At 39.8% G+C, this 14,247-nt stretch overlaps 1 protein-coding gene across 1 annotated transcript in view; it reads left to right on the top strand.

The window, feature by feature from the left end:
* Positions 1-12,263, top strand: part of ARHGEF38 (Rho guanine nucleotide exchange factor 38) — a 40,982-nt gene extending 28,719 nt beyond the window's left edge. The window contains exons 9-14 of the mRNA XM_005517974.3: positions 1,136-1,258; positions 3,766-4,086; positions 5,862-6,002; positions 7,170-7,368; positions 7,550-7,809; positions 8,501-12,263. Of these exons, the coding sequence (XP_005518031.3) occupies positions 1,136-1,258; positions 3,766-4,086; positions 5,862-6,002; positions 7,170-7,368; positions 7,550-7,809; positions 8,501-8,686 (1,230 nt within the window). The 3' untranslated portion in view covers positions 8,687-12,263. The remainder of the gene's footprint in view (positions 1-1,135; positions 1,259-3,765; positions 4,087-5,861; positions 6,003-7,169; positions 7,369-7,549; positions 7,810-8,500) is intronic.
* Positions 12,264-14,247: the final 1,984 nt, after the last annotated feature.

The raw sequence follows: 14,247 nt of genomic DNA, 5'->3' as shown, positions 1-14,247 counted from the left end.
CACAAACTCTGTCCATAACCAGTTTGACACACTTTTCTGCCACTGGATGGGCAACACCAAATTATTTATAAGCAGGGTTGTCTACATCAGAATATTAAATAAATAAGCTGTGCCCATGGCAAAGAAGTTTTGAAGCCCGCTCTTTTGCATTTTTCCCCTGACAGAAGCAGGTTCTGTGGAGACCCACAGGTGCAGTGCAGAGAAGAAGGTGCTGTCTGGTGGCTCAGTCAGGACTTTCAATCTCTGTGTGAAGCCATCACCCCATCTGCTGCAGTGGAGCACCAGCTGCTTCTCATTAAAGATTGAAGAACTGAGCTGCAGCCACATGAATTAAAATGTCCTGAACTACATATTCTGGATGGAAGGACTCCTTCCTTTTTCCCAAGTTTAGGTTGTGTTGAGGGCTAGCATTAGATGTACAGAGTGCTTGAGTTCTCTAAAATGTCTTTGCTTCAGCCCTGCTCTCCAAAGATGAGGGTTGGCTCATGATTCGTCAGCCTGCCCCCTCCCACAGACTACTCCCCAGCTTTGTAGTTGGCACGAGGCCTGTCACAGTGTAAGTGTGCCCTAGCCAGGCAGGAGGTTGTTTGAGAGACAGGCAAGATCAATAACCAGCTGGCAGGGGCTTATCACAAACGCACCTTGTTTGGTTCTGCAAACAGGAAAGGCCAGGGAGCTCAGCCAACCAGGGTTGGTGCCTGGAATGGCGCTGACAGCTCCTTATGCGAATCGATCCACACATCATCGAGATTTAAATTCTGAGTAATTGAAATACACCACTGTAGTCCTACTTAGTCCCCCAGAAGAGACTTTTGAGGATGCATGGTAAGCTGGCTTCTCACTGAGGAGTAGCTGACTTCCAGTGGGATATTCATTAGTTTAGGGTATAGTTCTTTCAGTTGAACATCAACAACTTGATTCTTAAGTAGTTTGCATTGAAAATAGACAAAGCACAGGAAAATATTATCACAGTAAACAACCTCACAATGACTGGAAACTGCACAGCAGCTGCACAGGTGCCAGAGATGGAAAATACTTCCAATTTCATCAGTATTATTGCAGTAGCTGCATGAATGAATGCAGCATATTAAAATGGATTGTAATAGTTTCATCTTCCTACCATCTTTTAATTTAGGATTCTATACATCTGGCTGCCCAGAATATAACTGAGCTTCAGGAAATCCTGCAAGATAAAGACGACAAAGTCAATAACTGTTCAGAAAACCAAACCAACACTGCAAATTTGTGTGAAGACTTTGTAAGTTAATGCAATGTCCAGTGTTACACGACTATCTGTATGTCTGGGGAAACAGCTGTATGTGAGGAAGACTAGGATGGAAAGGAGAAAAAAAAAACAACAGTTTAGGAATCTCCTGGGAAAGATAAGTGGGGGTTTTGGTTGAATTTCCGTAAGAACTAAGATAAAATACAATATAAATGCATTGTGTTTTCCTTAGAAGAACTAAAGAAAACTTGTCGAGCTAAATTCCTGAGCTTATACTAAAACCTTTGAATTTGTATGTGTTAAATTTGCATCACCTGAACAATCCTGTATTTGTTTCACCTGACCTTCAGAAAAGAGCAGGAGATTGTTGGCTTGCTACTTTTGTTACCAGCACTTGCAGTTTGAGTGACTTTTGTGATTGATATCGTGCTTGTGTACTGTTAGCTCCTGGCATCACAGATCTGTAAAATCTCAGATTTATTAACTGGAAAAAGGCCTCTCAGATCATCAAGTCCAGATATTAACAAAGTGCTGTCAAATCCTTCATATAGAGAAAGCATGAAAAATCCAAATATAGCCAATAGTAATTAATAAAGCAATTTAAAAAATAGTAATAGTCTTTCAAATAGTCTTCTGTTTTCAGAATTAAAATGAACACTAATGCCTGGCACTCATAAGATACTTAAATGTCTCTTCAAAATGGGACAGGCTGCTTCTTCAAACAGCTGCTCAAGCTGGAAAAATTCAGAAGTGGAAGTTTTCTTATACTTTCCTAGTTTAGTGCTGACTCAAATACAGCCATTCAGTCCTTTCCGAAACACTGAAAACAGAGTCTGCCAAGAAACAGAAGGCTCTTTGACAGACTACAACCTCCAGGAAAATGAAAGGGAAGTAGGGTGATGTATTTCCTTTCCTTTGAGATTCCCACACGTGAAAAGTATCTCAAAAATTAATCTCAGTAATCAGAACGATATTTTCGATGTCTTTACAGTGAATGATTGCTTAAAGTGTGAAATAACACCTCTCTATCATTGCTGTGGTGAGTGTGTCCAATATGGAAGCTGCCCCCATATTCAGAAACATAAAAGAAAAGTAGAAGTAATTGCACAATAGATGAAACAGAAAACTTCTTTTCAGAAAAGAAATTTTAACATCTATTGTTTCATGATCTAGCTACGCTAAAGGTCTATGTAATTAAAAAAAACTAAACAAAACCCTAACAACTTAATTTTATTTATTTTAACTGTGGACATTTTTATTAACAATTGCTAATTTATACTTAATATCTGTTTATTTCTGTGACTTGGATGCACAAGATGACAAGGATTCCCTTTCCTCTCCACATGGGTTTTTTAAAACACCCTTGGCTTGACATTACACAATGAGTAGCTGTTTTCACTGAACAACCCACAGTGTTCCTCAAATGTTTTCCTGAAAGGTTATTATAAAGGGAAATCTCAGCAATGGGCTCAGGTTAATTGTTTGGTATTTTTTACCTTTGTGCATTTGTCATTAATGTATACCTTCCTCTCTCATTAGATTTTTTGGAAAATTTTCAGGGCAGAAACTCCCAGTAGCCTCTTTTTCAGAGGTCAGGTCCAGCAGTTTGGAAGAATTGTTTTCTTTAATGCATCAAAAGTTGGTTCACTAAACACAGCCCAGTTTTTCAGGTGGAAATAAAATAGGAGCTATTTAGCCAGTGTAGATCATCTTGGCCTTGGACAGCAAGTCTGGGGCTAAAATGGATCTGTCCTCAACTCTGGTATGTTTTTGAGAATGCAGAGGCAGCTGCTTTTTTATTCTCACATCCAACCCAACAACTTAATTCACACAGAATGTCCAAGAGCTTTTAATATGATGATGAATTTCGCTCACTACAAGCCTGTGCTGTATTTGAACAAATGACTTACAAAAAATTAATTTTATTTCATGCAATATTAATCCCTTGAGACAATTAGAGACTAATGGAAAAGTCTGAGGAAGACTGTTTTTTTACCAGGTGTCTAATTTTGTTGATTACTAGATATAAAACCAACAAGCATAACCTAATTTAATCAAATCAAGTGATTGTTTGTGTTTGCTTAAACAGGAATTGAGTTACAGCTGTTTGCAGGAGAGAAAAAAAAAATAAAAAAAAAATAAAAAAAAAGAAAAGCAGTTCTGAGAGAATTCAAGGCTGCCACTTAATAAGACCTCATTAGCTTTAGGCTGTATATTGGTGTGGGCCTTCCTGCTAAGGGAATCCCAGTTTTATTTGAGCACTTGACCAATCCTTGCTGTTTTCCCCCAGTGTCAGCTCCCCAGGGGCAGTACCTGAGGCTGCATGCTCCAAGGGACCACTGCCATTAGCAGACACTGTAAGCTGAAAAACTTCTAAGAATCTAAGCCATGCTGGACCCTGCTTGAAACTGCCTCTGGCAGCAATGCTTTGAAGAATGATTAACAGATTGCTTGATGGGCTGCCATCAGGCTCAACCCCTTATGGCATCTGAAGGACTGTATGAATAAGGCAATGAGTAGGTCTGGTTTATATTTTCCAGATGGCTCAGCTGGACAAGCTTGTCTTGACTCCTCTCTCAGCACTGCAAGCCCTGTTTCCAGGCCCTCAGAAGCTCATCCAGAAGCGCTATGACAAGTTGTTGGACTACAACAGCTACCTTCAGAGGTCAGGTGGAGAAGAGCTGGACCTGGCAAAGAAAGACTATGAGGCTCTAAATGCACAGCTAGTGGAAGAACTTCAGGTATTCAACAGAACAGCCAACAAGATTGTGTTGAACTGTCTACATTGCTTCATCACCCTCCTCAGGAATATTATGTTTGCAGCTCTTCAATCAAACTCTGCTGTCATGGTGCCTGTTCCGGTAAGTACATTAGAAACAGGTGTAGCTTAATTTGTCTTTTTTTTCTTTCTGTATGCTTTGGCTAAACTTATGTAGGACACATATCCACAAAGCTACACTGATTTACTGATTTTGTGATTTTGCTTGAACTGCTGAGCACAGTCAGATTTGGGTTTTTTTTCCCTTTGCAAGCTCAGTAACGATTAAGTTCACAGAACTAAAACAGTTTGGTTGGAAGGGACCTTAAAGGCCATCTAGTTCCAGTTCCCCTGCCATTAACAGGGACACCTTCCATAGACCAGGTTGCTTAAAGCCCCATCCAACCCAACCTTTAAAGCTTCCAGGGGTAAGGAACTCACAGCTTCCTTGCAGAAGCCATTTCAGAACCTCACCAGGGTCACAGTAAAGTAATGTAAATCTGCCCTCTTTCAGTTTAAAGCCATTCCCCCTTGTCCTGTCACTACCTGCCCTTGTAAAATGTCCCTCTCCAGCTTTCCTGTAGGCACCCTTTATGTACTGAAGGCCACAGTAAGGTCACTCCAGAGTGAGTTTTGAGAAACTTAAGTTCTGAACTTTTCTCAGACCTGGGCTTTTCATCGAGAATGATCCTAATGGAGCTGTTCCCGCTGCTGCAGTGATGGTAATGGCAAGAATATTACAGGAAGGCAAAAAGAAGACAGCTGCTAGCATTTCTTAGCATGTACCCCGACTAGCCCAGAAAACACAGGAAATTATAAGAAAGTACATAAACACCTCCTTTGCTGCTAGACCTGCAGATTCACAGATGACTACGAAAGAGAAACAAGTTAGGAGATCTCATGAAATAATTTTTACAAAGATCGAGTTGCTTTAAAACCCAAATATGATGCAGAGACTCCTGTAGATATCTCTCGGCAGTAAGGAATAGCCTTGCTTGGAGGACTTGAACCCCCTGGGAAACACAGCTGCAGCAATGCCTTCCACACATACAAATCCACTCACCTGAACTGAAGCAAGGCTGCTTGGGAAACACACTCTAGTAAGGCAATTCTCGAGTATTCCTTTCCATCAAGGCTGGAACAGAGCACATCATAGTAAAGAGCAGCTGAAAAATTAAGCACACAAAGTCAGGATCAAAACATAGAGCTGTAGTATTTAATGGGAAAATGAAGGCTTTTTCTGTATGAAGAAATTTCATCCCTGTAATTTGATGTTTTCGTGTCTTGAAAGCTGTTGTATTGGGCATTGTTTTCTGTGAGGCTCTGGCTACAAAAATTACCTTATTTTTCTTTTTTTTTTCCTGTATACATCAGCAAATGCATTTGGTATTAGGCATAGATGAAAAGCACTTATCCAGTGCCACAGACAGAGACTCAGTTACCCAACAATTTTTAACCTGTTGGCAGCTCTCAGTTACACAAACACACAGCTGTGGGGTAAACTACTCCAAGCCTTGTAGCACATTGGCCACTCTGATAGCTGCTGAGATACCCATTTGCATCTGAAAGCAGGTGGCTCAGTAGCATAAATGCAAGGCTCTTCATTTTCATCACCATTTAGAATATTTTTAATGATTTAACTTCAATTGCTATGTCTTTTAAGTGTAATAGCATCTACTAGAAACTTTCTTTAAGCAAAGACCTTTCTTCTCTTTACATCTCATATGTAGAGAGTGTACTGCTTATGGGCTCTGCAGAAAATAGGCATAACTTGTCAGATTTCCTGACTCCTAGCATTCAGCCAATTAAATTAAATCTGCTCTCTCCAATCTCCCTACCATTTTGTACATGAGATCTAACCCACATTTGTGTTTGCAGCTGTCCTCCTCAAGCATCTGTGAAGTGCAGAATCAATTGATAGAGGAGGCTCACAAGCTGAATTTTGTAAAAGAAAACAGCAGTGCAACCTTTATTGAGAGAAAATTGAGCTTGGAAAGAAAGAAACCTGTTCCTTCTCCGGTGAGTACCATACATCCAAACTGTGTATGAAGCATCCTCTTTTGATCACTTTTGAAACAAATCCATTTTTATGCTGCCTAAATGTTTGGGCTTTGTCTCATCACTGTGATTCTGAATCAGGTTGTTGGAGTGAAGTTTTCATTGAACAGTAATTTCTGAAGATTTTTCACTTTTTTGCATGTTACTATCTTGAAAATCCACTTGAAATTACCTCTGATTGCCCATAGGCCTTTAAGCACATGGTAAGGCTAAGGTATATGTAAACTTGGGTAACTTCTTTTGTTAAATACTCTTATAGTGCATCTTAGTCTTCTAATTCAGAAGATTTTTTTTTCTTGTGCTCAGCTGTGGTTATGTGTACTGGTGTTTACACATACGTGCACAAACATACACACCCACAGCAGAAGATTCAGAAAATCCACCAGGAAATATGTGTTCCTAATCTTATCAGATGTTCCTGGAGGTTTTAGGAGTAGGAGTTTACAGTAAAACAAGGACTTGGGTGCAGGTTTACAGGAGAGGCTGGGGCAGTTGTGGAATTCCTTTCAGCATCAGTGAAGGCAAAGTGAAGCTCTTGCTTCTGTGGTATGTTAAGATCCCATTGACGTGCAGCACCCCCATCCCTGCCCTCTAACCAAACCCTGAAATGAATATGCTTCCAGCAGTTAATGGCATCTTGCCCTCATTTAGAGAGGTAATTTAACACAAAAAATAGATAGTTTGGGTACCACTGATTTTTTTTTTTTTTCCTAATGCCTTGTCATGCAACTTGTTATGTGGTCTTAGCACACCTCAGCCCATTTTTGGATTATGCTTTTTTTGTGATATTACATAGGAACACAAAGGTCATGGCTATGGAAAAGCAATTAAGCAGGAGACAGTTCACATACAGAACACCACCTCTCTGAGAGCAGAGGACAGACTAAGAGGTCTTTAATTAGTGAAATTCCTATGTTTCTTTAAAATCTGCCCTTTATTGCTCACCTGTTAATATAGCAGTGGGACAGGTTCTTCCTGCATTTGCAGAGGAGATTTGGTGCCCGTGTAAGTAACTCCTTGGTCTGTGTGTAAAAACGCTGGGTCAGTTGCCACATGCAGAATACACAGATTTTTATCTGGAAATGGCCCTGGCAGTACTGAGGATGAATTTTATTTATTTGTTTTCAGCTGGAGTCCCCACGCCAAACAGAGGACCACAGGTCCAAGCTGCTGTCCACATACAGCACCGAGTTGCTGTACCAGGCTAAGCGCAAGTGCAATGCCGCACAGGAATTTGATATTGACTTGCATGAAGGAGAGCTGGTGGCTGTTGTTGAGCAAAAGGACCCCTTTGGAAGCACAAGCAGATGGCTTGTTGACACAGGAAGTAAGTTCTCTGCACAAATATCCCAATAACAGCTTCCCTTTGGGATATTGATTTCTTTACATTCTGGCCCCATCTGTTTGCCTCTGTCATACTGGCAGCTGCATAAAACGGCTGGTTTTGAAATTATTTTAGCAGTGTTCTGCTGTTTATTTATTTTCTGTCTCTTTATTCTGGTTTCTAGTCCTCACAGGGTACGTGTATTCCTCCTTCCTGAGGCCTTACAATCCAGCCAAAGCGCAGAAGGATGTTGCAGAAAATGGCTTTGGTGGTGATGATTTTGATGACATCAGCCTCTTTGTCTCTTCACGGCCCCCTACTGACAGCAGCACAAGAAGTCCAGGATACAAGAAGAGTGACAGCAGCTCACCTTTTTACTTCTGTGAAAATCCCACAATTAATGGCACAGGGACTGGTGCTCTTCAGGGTGTGGATGATCAGCATGTAAGTATGATACACACTGTGCCTGTCTTCTTGTTGTTCCTATTTAAAATCTAAAATTATACTGTTACTAATTTAAATGGTTTCCTGTCACATCAGAAAAGAGTGAGACCAATCTGTCAGTGTGACATAGGAATTCATTATTCTCTGCTCTTAAATAGCTGTGAGGTAGGAAAGACAATCAGTTAACTGCGAATTTTAGTCCTGTGTCACAGAAGACACACTTGCATTATCCCATCCCACATATGCCTCAAGGTTCTCATATGGAGCAGGAACTTTGGGGGATTTTTCAACTTACTGTTGACAAAAAAGCTGATCAGCAAGGCACAGAAATGACCGATGTGCCACATTTGAGTACAGGAGCTTTAGGAAAGGTGATTCTCCATGAGGAAACCTTGCTGAAAAATTCTTCATCCAATCCATGGACACTTGGTGTGAGCTGAAAACCTTATCAGTGTAAGGTGATGAGGTCTTGGAGCTTGGTTTGTACGTCATGTGGAACTCCCCAGATGCTTCCATTTTACTTTTTATTTTGGCCCTGTCTATAAATTGCAGGCCATGTAGTTGAAGGCTGGTTGGTACATGTTACAACATGTTTTCTGTATACAGAACTTCTACTGATTCACAGCTGCACAGTAACATGTGGCTACACTTTTCAGTTCTGATTTTTGTTTATGTGGCTTTCCTTTTTCAGGTCTTCTATGCTGTTTATGCATTTCAAGCTAGAAGTGATGAAGAACTCAGCCTTCAGGAGTATCAGAGGGTGAGGATACTTCGCTTTTCCGACCTGAGTGGCAATAAGGAATGGTGGCTAGCTGAAGCAAAAGGTCAGAAGGGATATGTACCATCTAATTATCTTGGGAAGATGACATATGCTTAGGAGGGGAAGGGCCTGTTGAACCAGACTCTGAAGCAGACAGAATAATCATCTGTTAGGTTTGCTGAAAGCAAAGCAAGCTCAAAAGCGATTGACAGAAGCCACGGTATCCAGCACACAGATGATACTGAGAACCTTCATTCCCCAAAAGCCATCACCTTGTCAAGACCTGAGGGAGGAAACATTTAACAGGAAGACTGATTCTGATTAACATGGTGAAGAGCCTGCTTTTCTATTACCCCATAATTTTCTCTTTTGTCAAAGCGTCACACATCAAGACTCAGCCTACAAGTACAAATCACAGATGAAATTACATTTTTCTTCCATGATATTTAGCAAATAATATTCAAGATGAAGGGAATTAGCCTTGAAAAAGGACAAATTCAGTCATCAGGGATACTGTAGGCTGGGTTGTTCCTGAACTGTTATCTCAGTGAACACAGACACCTCTTAAAACTTGAGCTTTTTTGATTGTCTGTTTTTATCCACAGCCTCTTTTGTGAAAAACCTTTTTTCTCATTGGAGATTATTGGATTGGGAAAAGAAAAAGGGCTTAATTTTTAAGGAAACATTTCAACTTAAAACATACCACGTGTGGTGGTACCAGTGACTGGTCCCAGGGAAGAAGGTATGTTTAGATAAATATGGAAATGCAGGAAGGAAAAGAGGAGACACTAGAAACAGGTACTGTGACATAAAGAAGTTATAATTTTCAAATGAATTACACAAATGCTTCATATGGTAGAAACAGTTTGTAGCAATATGGAAGTGCCCCAGGTTTGAAATCCACATATGTCTCCTCACTAACTGCTTTAGTGCAGTGAAATGAAACCTGTGTTGTTAGCCTTGGGAAATTTACTGGTTTAAAAAAAAACAGAAAAAAAAAAAGAAGAAAAGTCAAGTGGTGCCTTTCAATGAATATTTAGTGCCTCTCTGATTCCTTAAGTCAGATGCAGGGATCATTCATAGTATCTAGTGAATAAGTTTCTTTAGGTTCATTGACTGCAGTGATTCCTAGGTCAGGCTGGTGCCCGACACTTAAGATAGACTGAATGGTGACAGCGAACAGAAAACATCTCCTTGTGACTCTCATTGATATCTGAGTGCTCCTCACAAGGTACTTCACTACAGCAATGCTGAGGTCCTCTAATAGACAGTAAAGACCTGGTGCAAAGCACTGCAAGAAGGAAACTAAAAGGCGATTATGCTTGCTGCAAACAGTGTCATTGACAGTAAACTCCTGTCAGGTATTTTCTGTATTGCGTAATTGCTTGCACTGATGACTAAAATGACAACACTGTTAAAATCAAGGGCTGCAGGCAGGCAGTGTTGGTGATCGAGGGTATACAGAAATTGTTCTAAAGCTTTTGTGTACTTCCCATAGTTTGAAGAATGGGGTTTGAAGATGAAATTATTCAAAATGCTTAGTGACATGTAATAGAAAATAACATGTCAGCAAAGAAAGGATGAGAAAAGTTTGGGCAGTTGCTACACACAGTAGTTTCTGCTATGTTAATGAACCCGTTTTCATTTTCTTTAATGTCCTCAATTTTCAGATTCTTTTCATAAAAGGGTAGAAAAAGTTGTATGTCTTACTCAGAGACTGAATGCAAGGGATCACAGAGATTAAACCTGAGATTTGTGCTGGATTAAATCATATGATAGAGAAACTTTTAGAGTTCTCAGAGATAGCTACCCAGAATCTGGTGTGGGAATCTCTGTGAACTCCTGCTATCCAGTGAGCATTATTTTGTCTTATTGTACATCACCTCAGGCACTTAAATCTTGCTGTCCCCATAGCAAGCAAAAAGGGTTCTCAATAATTTTATGAATGGATTTAGCAGCTTTTACGGAAAGCTTCACATTTAGTTAAATGAAGAAAATAAAGTGCAGAGGGGAGTATCAGCTTGGGAGAACAGACTGAAAGACTCACCCTTACCCTTTTACTGCTTTGGCTTTTATATTTTGAGATTATGAGGAAGATACACACAAGAAGGTTTTCAGTTCTGTTTTATAATTTAGAATATTTTATTTGGAGATTATCTATATTTTGCAATAGTTGAAACAATTTTAGAAATGACTGAATTGTACTTAATAGGCTTAATGCAGTCATGTAAGCACAATGATGAAGTTTTGTATTTCAGACAGTGAAATTAATCAAGGGAAAGAGGCAGGAAAAAAAGATTTCTTAAGTCTTAGCACTGAGAACTCAGCTCGAGTCAAGGGAGAGCTCTGATTTTGAGTGTTAGATACATTCCCCATGAAAAATCAGACTCTGTGAAGGTGTCTCAAAGCATACTCAAATGCTGCTCTCCAAAATATTCGCTAGGTATCCTGATCCTGATGTAACAAGGAATGAAGGATGAATATACTGGAGCTGCGACCTAAATTTCATTGAATTTCTGGGGGACCTGGGAACTCCTAGTAGGCCAAATGAAATCCTAGTGTAGGATTAGGACCCATAATAATTTTTATATTGTGGGGTAATTATATGGCTATTACAGCCTCATAACTTGGGATCCAGTAGAAGTACGTAATTAGGTACCCCAGTGGGTTGGCTTACTCCATTTCAGAAATTCAAATTGTTAGCCTTTATCATTTGATATTAGGAATGTATTGCCAACTTTAATTTTTGTTTAAAATAGATGAATGCAAACAGCAATTGCAGAAAATTAAGAGATGATCCTTGAATCTAAAGCCTTCCAAATTAAGGAGATTTACAACAATTCATATTAGACTTGCTTAGTCACATTTTTGTAAAGACGGTGCTTTAAATACTAGAAACTGAATTGTGTTAGGGCTCAAGAAATTTGTAAGAATATGCAATGGTTTTGCCACTGGATTTTTTTTAATGTAGGGAAGGTTACAGTATTCCAAGAGCTTTCTTACTCTCATTAATGACAAAACTAATTTATTTTGATTGAAGCAGGGACAGGCTGCAGTTTGCTGGATTGATCTTGCATTTGTTCAAATGTGCGTCATACTTGAGCTGTTGTGACAATAAATACGTACAAGTACTTCCAAGATTGGGTCCACTCAATCTGAAGTGCTTCTCCATTCAGGGAGTATTTTTATGTGTTGCCACTGATAACCTGGAACTCAGAAAATGTCCAAGCCAGTACACAGCAGAGTCCTCCTAGGCTCTGACCTCTGGCACCTCTGTGCTTCACCATCTTCCCTTTGGCTGGATGGTGCTTGTGATCTTTGAGCAGCGGTTCAGCTTTCCAGTGCAAACACAGATTGAAGAATTATTCCTCCTCGCTTTTCATCTTTGAAAGCTTCACTGAGTAATTACCTCCCTCAAACACTAGAGTATACTTTTCCTGTCATTTTAAGATAGCTTTTAAAAATGAAGATAGATGAAGTGGACCTACCACCTGTACTAGGAAACACAGCCATGATAATCCTCCTTCCCATAGATCTGTTACTGATAATTCCTATTACAATATTGTTTGATGAGAAATAGTAAAAAAAAAATTAAAAAATCTTCTTTTAAATTATTGTAATAATAAAAATCTATTTTTGTAAAGATGCTTGTTCTTATTTATTTTTCAAACATGTTTCCCAGAAGCAAAGGCCTTTATATGCTATCCAAGATCTGCCTGCAAAGTTAGCAGAATAGTTAGTTGCCTCAGATAAAATGTTGCATTTCTAGGATGCATCCCAGCTTATTGATCACTACATTAGAACTTTTCAAGCACTATCAAAAATAATGAGTTTAAAAATATGTCAAGGTTCCAGATGTCAGTACAGCTCTGTTCTTTTCCAGCTGCTCCTGAGATTGTGACCACTATGAACTGTAGTAGGATAAAAGTCTGTAAATCACAGAGCCTTGTGTTAGACCTTTCTTTTTAGATGCAGGTATCACCAGCATCCCGTAGCCCAGCCAGAAGGAGCACTCATGGAACCAGAGTGACCTATCATTTCACATTACTGAGGGTATCAGAAGTTTGGCATCTATGAAAAAAACATCAACTGCCAATAAGTGGAAGTAAAATACTACTACACCAATTTCTAAAACATTTAAGTCAGGTAGCTATTTTTATAGTAAATCACAGAGCAATTTGGTCTGGGGACAGAAAAATCACAGGACTCTTCTCCAGTTATTTTACTAAATAAGAGGCATGCTTCTCAAAATTCAGACGGGCATTCCTTCTTCCTGCCCTACACTATGTTCTTCAACCTGACACACGACTTCAGTCAAACAAGCCTGTAGAACAGACTTCTTTCCTGAAAATACAGTTGTTAATTTCATCCTAACTATAACATCAAAGCAGAAAGCAACTGTTCCCTTCAATCTTCTCTATTTTTCAGCAATGCCTATCTAACATACTCAAGCTAAACACTTAATTTAAAAGTCCTGGTCTGCGCTATAAATCCTTTCTGATATAATACTTCAGAGTCACAATCCTAACTGACATTTTTATACCAATGGAAGAAGACTTTGTATTTCATTTAGGAAGCTGGGAAAGTTACAGTGGAAGAAAGTCTTTTGCTGATGCAAACTGTACCTGTATTGCACATTTTGTTAATGCAGTGCTATCAACAAGTGCGGCCAGACTTGGCCTTATCAGAGGGAAAAGTGTGGCGCGCACAAAAAGCACACAGTATCACTTATTTCATTTTGAATGGAGGGACCCTACAGTGAATCCATGCCAGAGTTATAGATGCAAAGACACATCAGGGCACACTTGAATCAGGTCTCAGGAGTATTCTAAATGGCATCAGCTACCACAGTTTAAAAACAAGGATCATTCTTTTTCTGCCCGTGTTCACCCCATTGGTGGTACCTAAAGTAATCGGCACAGTTGAGATGTAAGCTCCTGCACTCTCACAAACAAAGCTTTATGGATGTTCAGAGGTAAGACAGAGGCAGCTAGCACCTTGAACACTCCTCTGGGAGCAGGTTTTACTACTGGAATGAACACTTCACATAGGAGCACTTGGCCATTTAGAGAGTCTATCTTCACACTATTTCTCCGTGTAGGCAACAGTCTTCTGAAAAACACTTAGGAAGAAATTATGCCTTCTGTTTGCTAATGGAAACTGCATCACTGTCTTTTCCTACTGTGCTACCATTAAAACCCTCTGTGCTGGAAAGGAAGAAGGATGGGCTGATCAAAAAGCAGTAAAAGTTCTGGATTCCTCCTCCTCATGCTGTTATTTTTACACAGCCCTGGAAGCTGCAGGCACTACAAAGATAAAACCTGTCTTTTTTTTCCCTCCACAGGAAATAATAGCTGAAAAAATATGCAAATTCTCCAGGCAGCTGAGGCAATCCTGAGTAAACGAAACAATTCCTTTGGCTGTTTAAGGAACTTTAGCCTAAATCTTAATTGTGGAGAAAGGAAATGAGGTATGGGAAATGGCTGCCATGTATCAAGCTTTACACACACTTAAAATGCAGGATGGCAAAGAAAAGCAGCAGCTTTCACCTACCTATGCCAGTCTGTGTGGTGGGTTGACCATGGACAGATGTCAGGTGCCCACCCCAGCTGCTCTGTCATGCACTCCCCTCCTCAGCTGGGTGGGGGGCACAGAAAATAAAAGATGGAAGAGTCAAA

Source organism: Pseudopodoces humilis, chromosome 6, assembly GCF_049639895.1.
Source record: "Pseudopodoces humilis isolate 2021_Gansu_Grassland_sample_001 chromosome 6, ASM4963989v1, whole genome shotgun sequence".
NCBI classification, from domain to species: Eukaryota; Metazoa; Chordata; class Aves; order Passeriformes; family Paridae; genus Pseudopodoces; species Pseudopodoces humilis.
The sequence above is the reverse complement of the archived record's forward strand: the minus strand, read 5'-3'. Positions and strand labels throughout refer to the sequence as shown.